The 19,587-nt window shown below is 44.5% G+C and overlaps 1 protein-coding gene across 2 annotated transcripts in view; it reads right to left on the reverse strand.

The window, feature by feature from the left end:
• Positions 1 to 19,587, reverse strand: part of MGAT4D (MGAT4 family member D) — a 720,909-nt gene that overhangs the window by 17,166 nt on the left and 684,156 nt on the right. Inside the window, exon 14 of one of the 2 annotated variants that reach the window (XM_086962223.1) lies at positions 2,732 to 2,844. In XM_086962223.1, the coding sequence (XP_086818349.1) occupies positions 2,732 to 2,844 (113 nt within the window). Of the gene's footprint in view, positions 1 to 2,701; positions 2,845 to 19,587 lie in introns of those variants that run through there. The other variant, XM_086962222.1, reaches the window with a different exon arrangement.

Genomic DNA, 19,587 nt, shown 5'->3' on the forward strand with positions numbered 1-19,587 from the left:
AGCCCGGAGGGGAACAACTCTTAGCATAAACAACCTTCACGGAAATGAGTAACTCGTGGCGTATCGTCATACAAATAGAGTGAAATGCATATCGACCATTGTATTTAAACTTAGTAAACAAGGTGGTACAAAAGGCATTTTTTCCCTTTACACAACGCCATTTTCTATTACGAATTCAAGAGTCAGACAATGCCGTATTAGAAAGTTTTGTACTGCTCTGACATCAACGGTGTGCCTACATTTAACTGCATGTATTGAAGCTGACAATTCAAGTCAATATAAGATTAGTCAAATTGGATATTTGTGGAACAGCTACGTCTGCGAATGCAATATTTCTGTTCGCACACCATTTGTATGCCACAGTAACAAAAGAATTGGGCTTTCAGGACAGCTGGAGTGAATGACATGGCAGCACAGTGAGAAAACAGTGGCAGCTATCAATATGAACCGACGCTTAATAATGAATAGACATGTGTAAAGGGCAACACGACAGGGAGTTCTTCGGTGCACGTTTCCACCTTTTTTTGTTGCTTATTGGTGCCATTAGAGAAAGAGATCCACCTTATGCAAATCGGTCTAGTATCCCACACTATGCCGCAGAGATCCCACCCACGTAAGGTAACCCAGACCCGACTACGTCATGGATGCCCATGCTTGAGCCAACACTTGAATCCAGTGATTCTTAACCTTGTGGCTTCTGGGGACACCAAATTCATTATTACTGGAACCTGGGGGCCTCCGCTGAGTCATTGTTGGAATCTGGGGACCCCCACTCAGTCTTTACTAGAAGCAATTTCCAGTAATGGAAGCATTTTCAATCCCAAACATAAAAGCAACAAATACAGAAATAGACATTCATCAAACAAAAATACAAACGGGGAACTATGTTATTTAATTCGCAAATACATCTTTAAAAAAATGAAAGTTTTAATAGGAAGGGTCGAGCTTTTCTAAATTCAATTGAGGCCATCCTTCGTCCATGCTCTTTTCAGTTTGAGGTCCTTTGCACTGATCCCTCAAATCAATCTGAGGATTCTTTATAAATCTGTTAATATTGAACGTTCTAATATTGCTGACTCCCTGAGTAGGCTTTGCAGACCCTCAGGGGTTCCTGGACCAAATGCTTTAATCCACAAGGGTTTTTCTAGGGAGAATTCCATCCCATTGCATCAATACTGAAAGGCTCTTGTCCAAACATACTATACCTCTGAATGGAAACCCAACTACGTTATGGCATGTTTCAGTCTTATTGGGCCATATCATTGAGATGAAGCATTATTATTATTATTATTATTGTATTTCTTATATAGCGCCAGAATCGACCCCCGAAGGGGTATCTCCGCGCTTGCCTTGGGAACCCGTCCTGGTTTTTCCCTGTGAGATAGCCCCTACAGGGCATCCCCAAGTGAAAGCCAGGCATCCCGCCGCGGGGGGCCGTTGTGGAGATTAAGCAAGCTTAATGCCCAGAGTTGCAGAGTGTGAACCCATGATTAGGTCAGGCACCGAAGCGAGAATTATCGAGTCCGTGGACATTTGAGCTCAAGACCCTGCCGCGTCGGGAATCGAACCCTGGTCCCGGGTCTGACCTCTGCTTCAGGGTCTGCCTGCTCTAACCAGTGAGCAACACTTCTCCACATGAATCCCGAAAGGTCAATGAGATCAAGACCAACGTCTCAACATAGCTTGCTCACTTAGGACGGTTCACTGAGGTCTCAATACATTATGAGTCTAAATGTTGGCAGCTATATTCACGGCAAATTCCTCTAGTTAGAAATCTTTTAATATTTAACAATGTAATGAAGTTTTTAACACACGTTCACCCCAAGATACATATTCAATATTCGCCATCAAATTATATCTAAAAACAATTCTTCCACTGAAAATAGTATTATATACCACCCAGTGTTGTTTCCTTGTTTCCTGTGGTTATAGACTCCCATGATTATTCCATTCTACCAACCCTACCTTACCATATGGGGGGCCTAATTTCTCTACTCTCCAGTTCCGCCATTTGGTACATATTTTGTCAAACTTTCTTGGCCCCCCCTCTTCTTGTAGACAGTGTTTTCTGCCTGCATACACAAACCCATGTTGTCTTTCTATTTTTCCACACTAGGTGATGAAAACATTCCACAAGCCGTAAAAACATCACGCCTGGCAACCACCGGTGCCACATTACACAGAAGCAGCTCGCTCTTTGCTACCATCACATCCCCCAGATCTCCAACATTACCAGAAGTGGGGTACGAGTAATCTGTTCCCCATTACTGCAGTGAGGAATTGCTGAGTCTGGGTCCAGAACATATGCAATCTTGGCCAAGTCCACAAAGTAGGCATCAAGCATCCAGATTCCCCACATCCCATCAGGCACCTGCTGTATGATGCTTTGGTTATGGTGTGCAACCTAGATCTCGAGAAATAAGCCTAATGGAGAATGTTAAGCTGAACCATCTCAATTGTAGCCACCTATCCACCCTGTTTAGTGTGTTTGTTCTGTTAAATGCAAAAGTGCAAAGTCAATGGGCCGTGAGAGACCATCAAAGGGACTATCACATGCCTGGCCAAGCCAAAATGATGCAACTTCATGCAGATATTGTATTTGTAGTCACAGATGTTGATGCAAAACTCTAATGATCACAGGGACCGAATAGTTTAGGCGTGAAATCAACCTCTGCCAAATCAGTAATTTGGTTAAATGTTCTTATGCTCTCAAGTTAATGCCTTGACTTACCTCACTTATGAGTGCCCATACAGGAGATTCAGAAAGAATAGTCAGACGGATGGCCAAAATATTCCCTATGTGCAGGTCGACTGATCCTTCCGCAAGTCCATTCAAAAAGGCACCTGTGCGAAAGCATGAGAAAAGCCGATAATGTTTCCATTTAGACACACTGAAACTAAGAACAGTAAGCAAGTTGCCTTCCCTAGAGGGCAGTTGAGAATAGTTTTTAACATTTAAAAAATTAACACTATGTTCTAGGATCATAATAATAATGAAAAGAATAGCAGTTTATTTACAATGATACCAACAATTAATGCAAAGTCTTCACAACTGGCACCCCTGCCTATCTGGTGAAAAAGCTCACATTCTCTGGTGGCTCTACAGCCAGGACACCAGCAGACTAGAGACGAAGTAGTGCAAAAAAGATCATTCAAGGCAACAGGCCTTCTCCATCTATGCAAGCATGTGAGAAAAGTGCTTTACTATATTAGTGTGGTTGTGCGACCCCCACAGTACAATAAACTCTCAAACCTGTTTTGGGTTCAGTCAGGCTTATTTATAAAACCTTTGCTCAACACTAGGTAACTGTGGATTTGAGCAGTTGGGCTTTAAAAAAATGAACAAGCACAAAGCATTCAGAAGTACCAAAAAAGAAGAAAGAAACACAACACAATGGAAATCCAACACCAATTTATTAAAATAGGTTTATGAATTTTTAGATACCAAAATGAACAAAATCCATCCGAGGTTTCTGGAGAGAACATGCATAGAGTAAATCACTGCTTTTCACTAAAAATGCAAACAAGTATTGGCAACTAACACGGTTAGTGGTTACTTTGAAAACTTTTGTAAAGTTATTTTCGGCTACTCCGACCCACTTTGGGCAACCAACTTCAGAAGGGTGTGAGTAACAGGGGCCAATAAGGTGCGCCAGGACAGTTACTTTGCAGTCCAAGCAGTTTCCGGTCCAGTTCCAAGTTCTATGGCAATACCCATAGACTTTAAGAGAGTGGTGCAAGGCAAGGGATACAGGATGCTGAAGGTTGTTTAAGAGGCTGATCCAGGGACGCTGGTCTTCCTAGGGCTATCCCTACATTTGCGGTCATAGAGGGCTGACTTTGAACCATGGGGTCAATGTCTGCCAAAGTTTGTTTGAATTCCAGCCAATAAACTGTTGCCACTATTCTACTGGTTTCCGGTTACAGCTAAACCAGTGGTTACTTTTAACTGAGGCTAGTGTCCATTTTGTGCAACAAAATTGCACTCCGGTGCCTCTCCCAGGTCCAGCAGACTCAGGGCAACTTTTAAGCATCTAGACTTGGTCTCCCAGGCTGTGCTTTGATGGTCAGTGGCAGTCAAGCAATTATGGCGACCAACTCACCAAGGCAGGCTTATTCTGCTTTTGTGGCCCTGTAGCTGTAACATGAAATCATCCAACTGGCTCTTGAAGTCACCACTTCTTTCTCTGGGGTTCAGGGATGTATTTTTCTTGAGCAGGTCACCACACACACACAGTTCTCTTTTTGCTAGCACAGGAGCAGCAGGTGCACTTTAGTCTCTATTGCAACCACTCTGTAGCAGGTCAAGGAACAGCAGGGCATTCCCTCTTTGGTTCACTCTCCAGTGCAGATGCTATCTGAGGTCTGTGTGCCAGGGGTGCCACTATTATGCCAACAAATTGCCTGTGGGGGATGATGTGACTACGAAACAGTTAGCTACCAGGTCCCCTCCCACCTGATGATGACTTCCTGCAAAGTGTGACGTCTAGCTATTACAGAATGCAATTTGATGCCCATTCACAAGATGGCAGAACCCCTCTCTCAGTGTGTGGAAATTGGTAGCCCATCCTAAGAGTGTGGTTTCCTGTGGCGACTGTTTCCCACTTTCCGTCCCCAATGCCAACCTGTCTACCAGAACAAAAGAGCAACCCCTCTTGTGGGTGTCTACCGTTTGCCCTCAAAATGCATCTTCCCCATTGAAGCTTGCCTTTGGGTTTACAACCTGTTTGGCCTTCCCACCAGGGAGATGTATCATCTCTTCCAATGGCAGGCCCTATTGTGTTCCTTACTGAGAGTCATTCACACCTGTCCACAGGAGGGCAGAAACCAGTCTCATAGCCAGAAATGTATTCTTGCCATTCTTTTAAATGTTACATTAAATTTGACATTGGTATCAATTCGGATTTAATGCAATGATTCTTTTGATACAATGAAGTACCAACTTTAGCAGTCCCATCCAGAAGATAGGAGAACTGAGTGGTCAGCATGTAACTCTGTAATTGCCAATGGGGCTACTAGCTTTTTTACAATAAAAAACAACAATTTGGGACCTTTACTGTTAAAACTTGTAAAATCACAAGCAGTGCTAGGCTGGAAGTCAATCTCTTACTTTGCAACACTTGTGGAGGTACAATGGGTACTGTAGTCCATGAGGGGCACTTTAACTTACAGGTCCTCCATCCTCCTGGTATGATACACTAGAGAATTGTAAGTAAGTTAACTTCGCCAATTGTGGGTGAACCAATGAAGCATACATATGGTAAGGGTCAGAGCATTGGCACTGAGGCTTGTTGGGCAAGACTCAGTGCGGCTTCAGTACAAATCTTTGGGAGTGAGAGCCAGTGTGAAGACATTAGTGTTGAGGCACTGAATCCATGCCAGAGACAGGGTGGTGGGCGCACTTTCACGTGACCTAGGGCAAGGGTAGGCCTTCATCTGTACAGGCCATGTAGGCGTTAAGTGTCCTAGATGCATTCAATCTTGAACCAGGAGAGTTCTTAGTGCAGGCTGTGTTCCCTGTGTGGAAAGGCTGCATCATAGTTGAGTTAGGAAGGTGGTCTTGGTGGCCGACAGACAGTGCAAGATATTTATGGTGGTGGACAACTGGCAAATGATGTTTCTGGTCAGAACCCATTGACATTTGTTACCAGTGACTAGGCTAGAATACCCATGAGTGATAGCTAAGTCTTCCCAGTAGTTTCGGCTTGTGGTGGTGACACAAGCAAAAAGGGTTCTGCTCATTTATCCCACCAGGATTCTTAACTTTTTAATCATTCGGTTTTGGACTCTTTATTGTGGGCGAGTCTCGCTTCTAGTGCCTCACCCACAGTAATCACATGGAGCATGAACTGCACATGTTTATGGCCAGCGTCTGCTCTTTTGCAACACAGCTAAGGAAAGGGACCCTTGGCTGGTTGCATATGAACATGTGTGCACACAAGTGGGCTGCACGTGGGAGACTACCATTGTGCGCAGTCCGGTAACTGCACGCAGTTACCCTGGCACAGAGGAGACTCTGCAAGGTTAGATTTGGACATGTGGTGAGCCTTATATTATTAGTGGACACTCCTAGGTAAGGTCAGAAGGGTTTACTGGATTATCTGCAGTGTCACTGTATCATACACTTGAAGGAAATTTGCCTTAAAGTGCAGTTTCACTGCCTTTAGGCCTAGGAAGGTATCAACTGGGGTGCAACATGTGCACCACGTTTGAAATACACAGGTCCCAAGAGCCTACATATTCACCCTTATGGGTCATTCAGAATAGTCATATTTCTCTGGCTTAGCTCAAGATCAGATTCATGGCCTTTTGCCACCTTGCTGAGTCAAGTTAATTACTCTGCTCCCCAGCAGAAGGAACAAAGGCATCTCCACAAAAAGGTAGTAATTAATACTGATGTACTATGCTCCTGAGAAGGAAGGAAAATCTGCATTTGTTAAGTAGCTGTCATACTGTACCAGTGCTGACCAACTGAATAAAGGAGGAAGCCTAGGCCTCTGGAGCCAACACAGGAGGGGGTCCCCTTTGAAGTTTTGGTATGAAAGGGCATGGCACTGATGTCAGTTAGGGATGGAGCAGAGGCACCCAAGGGAGATGTGCACAGACAGCACCATCTTGGATTGTCCCAGCATGCTTTGCAGGAGGGTTTGGACAGGGTCGAGAGATGATGTGGCACCCCATGATTGGGCAGGGGTGCCTGGCATCTTGAACTTTCCACCCACACACCCACACTTAAAAGCTCTTGTGCAAGAGAGAGATGGAAAGTTGGACACTGGAATTAGACGACGACAGCTGGAAGGACAATCCCTAAGGACTCTGCCTACAGTTGACCCCAGGACCAATGGGTTGCTCCAGGACCAGCAAAGCTGCTTCCCTTACACCCCCAAAGGGCAATTCCGGGGAAGATCTGCACTTGTGTTCCCCAGCAGGAGGAGAGGAGCACCAGAGACAAAGTAAAAGAGAAAAGCTGGCACAGGGCGCCAGTGAAATCAGCTTCCTGCCAAGTGTGCTGCGTTAGAGGCCAGCAGGCCTACTGCCAGGTGGCTAGGGCTCGCCACGAGGAGCAAATGGAGCTCCAGATTTTAGAAACTGGACTAACAGGGCACTAGATATGCATGCTTTAAGGATTTACCATTTCTTCCCTGCTGGGGAATGGAGCGTGTGGGGCTCTCCTGCATGTACAGAAATTACCCCCATGATGGGCCATGACCTGGAGTTCAGCGCAAGATTCATACATTTTAAATCAGCCTGGGAGGAAGCGTACTTGGGCCCCCCCAGAGCTCCACAGGATCCCGGGACCCCATACCCCAAGGCAGAATATGCAACTATGGGTCCCATGACACTATCCCTAGACCCACAATGAAAAGGAAGTAGGGAGAGCACAGTCACACAACCCCGCAACAGGAAGAAGGGGCCTGGGACTTCATCCCCCTCCCCCGACTAGAGAAATCAAAGGGGGAGCGCCATCATGCCCACCCACCCAATGACTGTGATCTTGCCCACACTCTCCATGCCTGTGTCAGTATGTCATGGTATTAAGTGTCTTATAAAAACGAGCGCACCTCTGATTCTCACATCATTAAGGAATTCAGTTCAGCTCAAACAACTTATAGATACATTGCTATAAACAATGTAAATATTTCAAATCCGATTAGATTAGATTTTAGAACGAAAAAGAAAAGTTCCAGAATTCCTTTTCTATTTCATGGGCGTGTTATACATATCAAATAGGTGAACATTTTGAGAATTTGAAGTAATGATAAGTTGTTGAACTGGTGAGCACTTCCTTTGATCTTAGCAAATTCTACCACCCGCCTAACATATCAATTCCCTTATTATGACCAAATGGGCGAAATGCAACTAAATAACACCACAATATTAATTCGACATAGCACACCTCTTGCCACGTATCTCAATAACAGGCAGGGTGAATGAAACCAGAAAATTATCAGTGAGCAGTGTTCTTGTGTAATCTCCAGGTACAGGCAAGCGGCAAAAGAGAGAGATCAGTACTAGATGACTGGTTTCATACCCCTGTTTCTGATCCAAGATCCTGTAGACTACTCACAAAATCTGTCACTTTCTGGCGCCTAATCCTGACTCGGAAGTAATTCCAGCTGGTCAGCAGTGGACAGAAGTGACCACTACATTAATAGAGCATTGCCTGGCTTTCAGCATAGTAGAAGTCATTTATCAGGACCAGCATAATTTCACTGCTCCCTGGATGAGGAGAGCGCTTCCACAAAGTGTGGACCTTGAAAGAATGATAACACGCTCCTCCCATAAATAATTTTCAGACCACTACAATAATGGTTCGGGAATATGACTTTGGCCCTCATTTATTACAAGTCTGATATGTACAGCCATTATTATTTATGAAGTTAATGCTAACATTCCATGAACTACTGCACAAGATTCCACATGAGAGACATAAACACCAGTATAAATCTAAGAAAAACCGAGGCACCTAAAAGTTTTGCTAAAGTGCTTTGACCTCCCACAAGCAATCAAGAAGGGCTGCTTGATGGAGAACCAAAAGACGGAAATCTCCTGACATCCTACCTTGTGGATCAGAACGATCGCCGACAGAGAGTCCCGGAAAATTAAATCCATGCCAGGGTCAACAGACCTATATGACCCAATCAATGGTGCTTCTCGCAGCACCTAACACATACTACCTGACACAAAACCCAGAAATTATTCAAAATAGGGGAGTTCAATCAATTACTCCATTTAGGCTCAATGTTTATATACATTTATACATTTTTTACAAGTTTGATCCTAACGGTAAAAAGAAGAGCAATCAGCTTCTAAAAGAAGTGCAAGAAAAGAAAGGGATGGTGATTGTGAAAACAAGGGGGGTGTAAGCCTCAAGAAAAAATGTGACAAAGAGAAAATTAAACAATTTAGATATCTTAAAGCTGTAAATAGATTCAGCCTATTAGACAAAAGGCCACAGTTATTTATCACTGATCTCACATTTATACAGTCAAAAATCACATGTATAATGTTTCTATTGGGGAGTGGTCCAATTTGTATGTAAAGGAGCGTTGACGTTTCGACCCGTCTTTCGGTACAGGGGCAAGTGGGGGCCTCGACCTGCGGGTCTTCCTCAGGACGGAAGTGGCACAACCTTAAAACCGTAGAGTTCTTAGAGCATAACCTGGGGTAAAAATTAAAGTAATGGTCAGGAGTTTTCTGAGGAACTTAGTTCTAATTTCTAAATATTCCCAGATTGAACATTATGCTTACCCACAAATTACTAGAGGGTGGCCTCCGTCCTCCTGCTCACGGGATGGACGTGGTGAGTGGATGACCGTAATTCCACACCTGTAATTAATAGGGTGCAGACGGTCATATTAAAAACGATTCATTATGCAGGCATTTTTGGGGGGTTTATGGTGAATCCTAACTCCCAAACTTACCCAGCAGAGGTGGAGCGGCGTCTGTGTAGGATATTTGCAATCCGTTATTTAAAAAATGCAGACAACATTCCCAAGGAGGCGTCCCAGGACACTACAAAGGGAACAACAAGGGCAAATAAATGTGTGGCCCCTGAGTTAACCCGATAGCTGGAGGTAAATTTCGACAGTTGTGTAGCATACCTGCAGTGTTCTACCAGGCACCACAACGAATGGACTCGTTTGCAAAAACTTTCCGAATCAGGCTTTTCTTTTACGTACGCATCACAGGTGACCTCTGGACGCTGTAACGGGAAATACTGCGAAGTTTAAGATTATTGTATACAAAACGGGGGGAGTGGTTGGGGTGGCAGGGGAAGCTGGGCGGATATACCGGCTTACCTTTTCTCGTGGTCTTTCCCGCTGCTAGACCAGGCCGCTGTGTCGGATCCAGTCGCAGCGTGCTATCGTCATGGATACGCATTATACCGTCAAACTGAAACCGACGAAAGACTAGCGTTCGCTTTCTGAAGAGTTTTTTGTCTAAAGGTTATAGACAAATTAACAGTCAAAGATTAAAACGCCATTGCATTTGCATCGGGCATTTAATTTTAAAACAGACATTACACCAAAAAACGGGTGTGAGCAGCGTATGCCTATTATGAGTTTATCTCTTATGCAATATCGACACCTGTTTGTTTATTTCCTCATACTCATTGAGGCCCTGCTTGATTGTGTCGAATAGGTGTATAAAACGACACTCACTCAGGATATGGCTAAAATCTCCTCCTCTTGGATTTGGTGTCACTTTTTCGAGGACACACCATGTCAGGCTGTCTGGAGCATGTTCAAATCTGGAAAAGCGTTCAACCAGGGGTGCCCCCTGGACTTTGCATTTGATCCGGCTGATATGCTGTAATATACGGCATTTGACTTTCTGGATCGTTTGTCCAATATATACAAAGCCACATGGGCATGTGATGGCATAGATGACTCCGGAAGAATTGCAATTGCTATGTTCCCGTAGCATATGGGTGTGGTTGTTATGTTCAAACTGTTTGATTTCCTGAGTGAGCGGGCATGCCTTGCAATTGCCGCATTTCACATGGCCTTTTACAGGTGGAAGACCCCATAGGACAGTTTGACTGGGGGAGATTACTGTAGGTAAAAGAGCCCTTACCACATAATCCCTTATGTTCTTAGCCTTCTTGAAAGCATGTAAGGGCAGGGGGGCATTACCAATCTCGTCTGAAATCATGTGCCAATGTTGGTTTATTATCTTTTTAATCTTAGTACTCTTGGTGGAGTATGTGGTCACACATACGAGTTTCTCCTCGTTTGTCTTTCTAGTTGTCGTTTCTAGAAGATGTTCTCTGTGGTTATGCCAGGCGCGCTTCCGCGCCTGTTTTAAGAGCCTGATAGGGTATCCTCTATCGTGTAAACGTGCTAAGAGGCCTGATGATTCCTCGAAGAAATCTTCCTTTTTGGAACAATTCCTACGCAACCTCAGGAATTGGCCAAATGGAAGGTTATCCCTGAGGTTGTGGGGATGGTGGCTGGTATAGCGGAGCAAGGTGTTACGTTCGCTACTTTTTCGATACAGCCCGGTGTATAAAACTCCCGATTCTGCATTGATGGAACAGAGGCAGAGGGAGGAGCAGGAAGCAGACACAGTTCCAACAGACGTCCCATGGAGAGATACAAACCAGGAGCCAACATTACAGATGGTAATGTACAGACCTAACAATCCAGTATTTAACCTTTCAAATTACCAATTGCAGCAAGATGAACAAAGTGTCCTGGAAAAGGGTCTTTCTTTTGTTCCGACTGCTGTGCCAAATTCTTTCAACCTTAAGGTCGAATTGCATCATTTTTTCAGAAAGATACGACTTAAACATTTCTTCCAAAAGGTTCCACATAATCCGATTTTCTCTGGTAGTGGCCTCAGGCCACCTTCTAAGTTTAATCCACCTGCCCATCTAATGCCATTAAAAATTCTGGCTTATGAACAACTGGTACTACGTGATGTAGAGAAAACACTAGCAGAGAGACAATATGTTAAACATAACATCACGAAAGGAGAACCTAAGGCATTGAGTACTCTCCAAGACAATACCAACATTGTTATAAAACCGGCCGATAAGGGCGGGGCGATTGTGGTCCCGAATTATGATGATTATACAAAAGAAATAATGGACCAATTGAGTGTTGAAGGGAACTATGTCAAACTTAGAAATGATCCCACAAATGAATTGGCGAAGAGAATTAACTCTATAACTACACGAGGTCTGGAGTCAGGTTTTATCAACAAATATGAGTTTGATTATCTCAATAATAAACATCCGAGGATGCCGACAATCTATACCCTCCCAAAAGTCCATAAGAGATTGCAGGGCCCGCCGGGAAGACCGATAATTTCGGGATGCGGTTCATTACTTGAACCTCTGTGCAAGTACATCGATACTTTTTTAAAACCCCTTGCCGAAAGTACTGCCACATATTTGAAAGATACCATGCAAACAATCCTGTTGCAAATTTGAATAAAAGTTATGTATAGGCCATATTTACAACCACATTGTATAAACGTAGGAATGAAATGTATATCGTAATGTGAAGTTGACACTTATAGCATAAAGCTAACCGATATAATCAAACGTAATATAGGAAATGTAACTGTATTTACTTTAGAACATGTATTAGATTTAGAAGGCCCGTATACGTAGTGGGCTGATGTCGAAATATGTAGAAAGGCTTACGAAATATAGAACGTGCAAAGTCGAATTCATGTACGTGTGTAACTTTAAATGGAGAAACGGCGTGAAATGTAACATGAAGAAATGTGCAGAGAGCATATACGGCGATGTAACAAAAGAGAATATAAAGTTATACTTTACGTAGTCTATATTCTATGTACAATATATTCACTTATATGTAAGGATTTGCTAAATACGTATATATAAATGTGTGTTAAAGGTTATACAGTGTAGAAAGCTTTTTGTAAGAATGTTAGAAAGGTTTAGGTCATTTGTGATTTTAACCTGACTGACCAAGGGTTCGTAGGAGTGTAGTCCGCTGTTTGTAATTTAGTGGGCTCACAGGAGTCGTGAATAGCCTTGCTGTGAACGTGCGAGCCAAGGAGTCTAGCACTTACTAGATTTAAGGTGACAACGCTGGACAAGGTTTATGGCCTGAACGTGATAAGAAGCGCTTAGAATTTGAGAGTTGTTTTGAGAAGTCCATTCACAGGACCTAGAAGGGTCAAAATCATAGTCGTAAAGTTTAAAGTTCTGCTGAGGTTGTTGACTTGTGCTCTGAAATGTCAATTGTAATATTGAATGAAGTCACCAACAAGAAGACGAAGATGGCGTCTAAAGGAAGAAAGGTCAACTTAACGGACGGTGAAAGAGACGAAGCAAGGAAAAAGCTAGAAGATGACCTCACGGGGAAAGTCCGTGGTGGGCGTCGAAGGGGCGTTCCACCCACACTGTGATTGTGTATTTTAGGGACAGCACCCCGGGGTGAAGATAGCAATTGGCAATTAGCGAAGGGAACAGCGAAGCGAATTGCTCATAGGGAGCTCGAAGAGAAGGGCGAAGAGTAGATGACTTGAGCAGATGCGCTGAGAGAGAACAGAGCGCAAGAGAGCAGTAGGCCGAGGACCCTTAGTGAGCGGATGGGTAGGCAGAGAGGGTACTGCTTCTTAAACTTAAGTTACCTTTAGAGGCTAAGAGAGTTTGAACTTCTTTGGGAGTCAAACTGCTGACACCTTTTTAGGTTAGGAACTTGCGAAGTAGGGATGTCACGTAGTATAGAGTAGGGACAGATTTAACTTGATTAATTTTCTCTTTCTGTAGATGACGCAAAGGAACCACTTCACATCGATGCTTTAATTGGCTAATTCTGGAATTGATTTTGTATTCTTTTGTATACCTTTTGAGAATTATCCTAAGAGGATTGTAGTCGCATTTAAATTTGACTTTTATATAAAACTTTCAAACTTTATCAGTTGTAAGTGGTTCTTCAGAGTGGCGTCAGTTTATGGGGTTGATCTAACCTATGCGGGGTTTGTCTTTTACTCAACGACAGAAATCAAGCGATCCAAAATTTTCAAATGAGATAAGTTATTAAATTGATCATAAATTGATATCAAAATCTCATTCCCCGCAGTTGGTAGCAGAGAAAGATGGTTTTCTTCTTGAGGAAGACAACCTAGGTCAGGTTTAGTTTACCCCAAGGTCCCTAGTCATCGACGACCAGAAGAAGAATCCCTGCCGAAGACGGTGCTGACGGTGTGTTGAGAGAAAAGCAGCAGAGTCGGTCGAGAGTGAGTATAAGGGTCATGCGTTGTAAGATTGTGGTGTTTTATGTTGTTCCTGTGTTGTAATGTCAAGCGGAGTTGAATGCCTGTAGTGTGATTGAGGGAAGGTTGTGAGCGCGCGCAACCGGATGAAATCTTAAGCTCCAGGGAAGGACTTAAGTGGTTCGGGTGTATCGAACACCCAGAGTAATTTGTCTACCATTGAAAGGGGGTCATGAGGTACCATTGATCGCCCGACAGACCGATGATAGGGGGAGCGTAAGAGTGAGTGAATGAGTAGCGGACGCTGGTCGTACGTTTACTGTGTGTAAGTAACCTATCAGTTGAGGCGATCGTCTGACCGTAAGAGGGAAGACGTTTCGCCAGTTGAGGTAGCAATTACAGTTAGACTGTGGCCGTACAGTCAGAGAAAAGTGATCGCTTGGACGGAAGTAGTCATTTTTCAGTGTATGAATGAAAAACGCATGCGAAATCGTGAGACAAGTTGAGAACGGAGGGAAACTGCTGCAGAAGGAACGAGTGACGTCAGCATAGAACCGCGCTGAGATTGGTTAGTTTGTCATACGTCAGCGTAGAGCCGAGCTGAGATTGGTCGGTCAACGTAGGGTCGCGCTGATATAGGCCGATTAGTGAGAGCCGCGTAGGGATTGGTTGGTGGTTGTCATCGGGACGTAAACAAGGAAGAGTAAAGGGAAAATTGTAGATTATCGAAAATGAAGTGTTTTAAGAGTTTAAGAGCACTCTTTAGGAGGAATAGAAGAAATTTATATGCCGGAGAAGAAGCTCCACCAGGAGGCACACCAGCTTATCATATGGCAGTAAATGTAGGCTTACACTCGATACTATGGATTTCCGAGTGGAATAGGTTAACTGAAGGGAATAAGGAACTGACGTTTCCGAGATTCGGAACGTTTAAACTAGACGTATTGAACGAACTGAAAGCGGTAATGCTTGCAACAAGACCTCTACCGAGGCCAACACAGTTTGAAGCCCTTAGTGCATGGTTTAGAGCAGCACACGAAAAGAGCGTAAAGAGGCGCCAAGAAAGAGTGAGAAGATCGGTAAAAGCAGTGCAGGATGCTAAATGGGACGATGAAGCTAAAAAGTGGAGGGTGCAGAAGATAGAAGCAGACAAACTGTACCCGATGCTAGAAGTTACGGGGGAAAAGAAACCTCTAGAGGAAGATGAGGAAAGCGAGACAGAAGAGGATCTGATAGAGAGGCTATTAACAGATAGACCACCTCCGTACAGCGGAGGGGCCGCAAGTCCCATATTACCACAAGAGGACGGAGCTAGATGGGGGGGAATATAAATCGATCCCAGTAACAGAGTGGGATGCCAAGAAAGATGAGGAAGTACCTCAATCTAGTTCCGAACAGAGAGTAGTGGGAAGACTAGTGGTCCAGAAGGTGCCGGAAACGCAATATGCAAGATCGTATCAAATGCCAGATGCTCTACAAGTACCTGTTACCATAGGCCCTATTGTGTCAATCTACAACCCAGAAGGGGTCCAGCAGGAGGAACAGGCACGATGGGACAGGGAAAGGGCAGAGATGGAGAATAGGAATACCATGATGAATCCTCAGAGGCAGATACTAGCACCTATGAGTCGGAGTACCCCATTAGATGCCGCAACAGGTCCCTGGGTAGAACAAGGGGGTCAAAGAGGGCCAATGGACTTAAGGGGACCGAAACCGAAAACCCATAAGGAATTAAGGGAATACCTGAAAGAATGGGATACTGCCGAAGAGGCTCGGAATAAAAGTTTAGAAACAGGAGCAGAGTGGAGAGACCAGGATAACCGGATCCTCTCTCATTGTGGAGCTGGCGAAAGCAGCCCGGAGTGGGAGAGAGGGAGTCAGGAAAGCAGAGGAAATAATTGTCCTACTATTAGCGGCAATAGGCAAATGTGCGATGACAGGAGTGCAGGGTGTGGCAAAGTGCCTCGCGTCACCTTTAGTGAGGGGGAGCGAAGGACGCAGGAGTATCGAAATACTTTCAGATGCACTCACCATACCCCGGGTGAAACAGTGCAACATTGGAATCACGGGAACATGGAGAGTCGTGAAGGGTCTCGCCATGCATCCGGTGATCATGGGCGAAGTCATGAGAATATAGGGAGTCGCGAAACGTCTCGCCATACTTCTGGTGATCAAGAACGAGATCGCGGGAGCATGGAGGGCCATGAAGGACCTTATCGTTTATTGAGCGACACCAGACAGCAAGCGAGTTACAGTGATTTTGAACAGAACGATGGATCCTATCTCGTATCTGGAGAAACCGAGCCGAAAAGACGCAATGTAAGGATGGGGGATGGAGTAATGTTCCACCACACCCCACGGGAAGATGGAAAGGCTTGGGATCTAGAGAGGTGGGAACAAAGAGATGGAAGGAAAACTCCTCATAACTCACCTGTGTTTAGGCGTAGGGCGCATAGTGGAGGTGAGAGGGGTATGAGCGAACCACCTAGGACTGACATACTGAGAGCTGAGATAAAAGCAAAACGGCTCGATGTAATGAGTTTGAAGTCAGACTTAGATGAAATAATTGATGGCACAGTGGCAATAGAGAGATTAGAGTTGTACGCACCAGATGAAATATTGTTCTTATCCAAGGATGTTACTCGGAGAGCGAGGTCAGCTCATGAAAATGTATCTAATTTGGCAAATAGGTATATGATAGACCTGTCACGAACCAAAGCTTTACAGCCCAATCATAGGCTAAATTGCACAGATCTAGATTTGGATGAACGTAGAACGATTGGACTAAGAGTACACATAAGGGAACTAGTCATGTGTATCAGGATATGGAGAGATCTGGATAGATGGGAGGAAAAATGGTCTAAGAAGGGATCTGTCAGAAGAAGTACAATTGTGAAGTCTCAGGATACAGACCTAATGCGAATGGAAGCTTTCCCTTTGCGAGAAATCGCGAACGGAAACTACGTTCATGTACCTTGGAGTAGGGGGGATTTAGGGGCATTCACTAATTCCTTCCCGAAGCTTAGAGAAAACCCCGTTGAGTGGTACAAGCAGGTAGAGAGGTTCATGAAAATCTCTAAGGTGCTGTGGATCGATTTGAACACATTGTTCGATATCGTAGTACCCGGAGATTTGTGGACGGCATGCAAACTTAGCATTGAATGGCCTACTTGTGAGCCTCCGAGAGATACCCAGACGAATGGTCCATCAGACAGAGTCATGGAAAAATACGAAAGAGTAATAACATGGCTAAAAGAGAAAGTGCCAGTGCAGGACATAGACTGGGTTAAGATAGATCGAACAACTCAGGAGCCCAAAGAGACAGTTCACGAGTTCTATGAGAGGCTACTGAAAGCATTTAAACAATACAGTGGGTTAGACGTAATGGATCCTAAGGACATAGGACAGTTTGTGTCGAAGTTCGTTCTAGGATTAAGACCAGACATGGGCCTGATGATACAACAGCATTTGATCTGTTGGCAGAACAAACCTTTAGATGAGATTCTGAGGTATGCAAGGTACTGTAGCGATGAAATAGATTCAAAAGCGAAGAAACTTAAGGAAAAGCTAATGCTGGTACAAATGCAAGCAGCTGGAAAGGGTGGACAGCGGCAACAGGGAACAGGAACGCAAGCGAAGAAACAGAATAATCAGAGCAGAGATGAGGAAGAAAGACCAAGACCGAGAATGGATATTGCGACACTGAAAAAGACAACGAGGTGTCATCAGTGTAACGAAGTGGGACATTGGCGACGCAAGTGTCCTTACAATGTTGAGACAGGGGAATTAGAACAAGAGGAGGAAGAGGTACAGAATAACGTGGTTAAGGGAGCCGCAGCCCCGAAGGGAAAGTTTATCAAAGGGGGGGCTCAGACTCCTCGAGCCCCGTTTCCTCAACCACCTCGCATTGCAAATGGAGGGAAAACCTATAGACAAATGCCATTGTCTGTAGGAGGAGAAGAATGCTACTACGTTGATCCTCTTACAGGGCAACGAGTAAATAGGGAGGAAGATTGTACTCTAGGAGCAGCCCTGGAAGTAGATCAGAGAAGACCATACGTAGAGGCTGAAGTAGCTGGATGTCCTACAACCTTTTTGGTGGATACGGGGGCCACTCGATCCACGTTGAGATCAGCGGTAGTCCCAGGTCTGCCAATATCGGGAGAGACGATTCAGGTGGTAGGAGTCGCAAACAAGAGGATGACGAATCCTCTGACCGAACCAGTGTCAGTAAAGATAGGGAATTACAGTGACGAACATCAGTTTGTGATCTGTGATTCTAGCCCTGTGTGTTTGCTAGGAAGAGATCTGTTGTGTAAATTGAATTGCACAATACATTGCACACCTGAAGGAGTAGAAGTGCAGACCAATGATGAGGATGCCGATTTTAAGGTTGTAAACTCGCAAGAGTGCGTGGAACTATATCCTACCTTAACACTGGAAGAGCTTCCACAGGATTTGAGGGAGAAAGTGTCAGCTGAGGTGTGGGATTTTACTGGAGAAGAAATAGGACTGATCAAGGGAGTAGAACCAGTAAAGATCTTGGTAAGACCCAATGCTGAGTATCCAAGAACTCCACAATACAAGTTGACTCCAGAGACGATTGCAGGAATAAAGCCTGTGATCGAATCCATGATTAAACAGGGAATACTGAAGGAGATCGTGGGTAGTCCATGTAACTCCCCGATTATGGGTTTGCAGAAGCCTAGTGGAAAATACAGGATAGTGCAGGATCTTCGAAAGATTAATAATATTGTTGTCTCATGTTGTCCAGTGGTACCGAATCCATCAGTGATATTATTTCAGATACCGTTCCAAGCTGAATGGTTTACCGTGATAGATTTGTGCCAGGCTTTCTTTTCGATTCCTTTAGATGAAGAGAGCCAGTATCTTTTCGCTTTTAAGCTGGAAGATCGCGTTTTAACATGGTGTCGTATCCCTCAGGGGTATACAGAAAGCCCATCGATCTTTAACCAGCTATTAAAAAGAAATCTTGAAAGTCTAGTACGGCCCAAGAATTCGGTTCTAGTCCAGTACATAGACGACCTCCTAGTTGCGTCAGAAACGGAGGAAGCTTGCAGAGAAGACACCATAACCTTGTTAAATCACTTGGCCGAGAACGGACACAAGGTGTCTCCAAGTAAATTGCAGTATTGTAAGACTGAGGTGCAATACTTGGGCCATAGGATTGAAAAGGGAAAACGGAAGGTGTCTCCAGACAGGATAGAGGCGATCATGAAAATGAACGCGCCTACAACACAAAGAGAAGTCAGGATGTTTCTAGGCATGGTCGGTTATTGTCGGCAGTGGATAGCCAACTTCTCACTGAAGGCAAAACCGTTATTACAACTGACGCACAAAGGAGTAAGTGATCCGGTACCATGGGACAAAGATTGTTTGATGGCGTTTTTGCAGCTGAGGGAGGACTTATGTCGTGCCCCGGCTTTAGGGATGCCTGATTACACAAAACCATTTTTGCTTTACTGCTGCGAGAGAGAGGGATGCGCGTTAGCAGTTTTAGCTCAGATACATGGAGATGCGCGCAGGCCAGTGGCGTATTTTTCGGCTACATTAGATCCAGTAGCCGCAGCGTTGCCCGGATGTCTCAAATCCGTAGCTGCAACGGGTGTCAGCATTGAACGTTCTGAAAGCGTGGTAATGGGACATCAGTTAGTAGTGTACGTACCACATTCTGTAGAATTGTTAATGACCAGGACTAAGACTCAGCATCTGACAAATAGCAGGCTCACACGCTACGAGCAAGTCATACTGGCTGCCGAGAATGTGACCCTAAAAAGATGCTCCGTCTTGAATCCTGCAACTTTGATGCCACTTCCAAACGAGATCGATGAAGAAATTTGTACAGACCATGATTGCCTTGATGTG

Source organism: Lissotriton vulgaris, chromosome 3_1, assembly GCF_964263255.1.
Source record: "Lissotriton vulgaris chromosome 3_1, aLisVul1.2, whole genome shotgun sequence".
NCBI lineage: Eukaryota > Metazoa > Chordata > Amphibia > Caudata > Salamandridae > Lissotriton > Lissotriton vulgaris.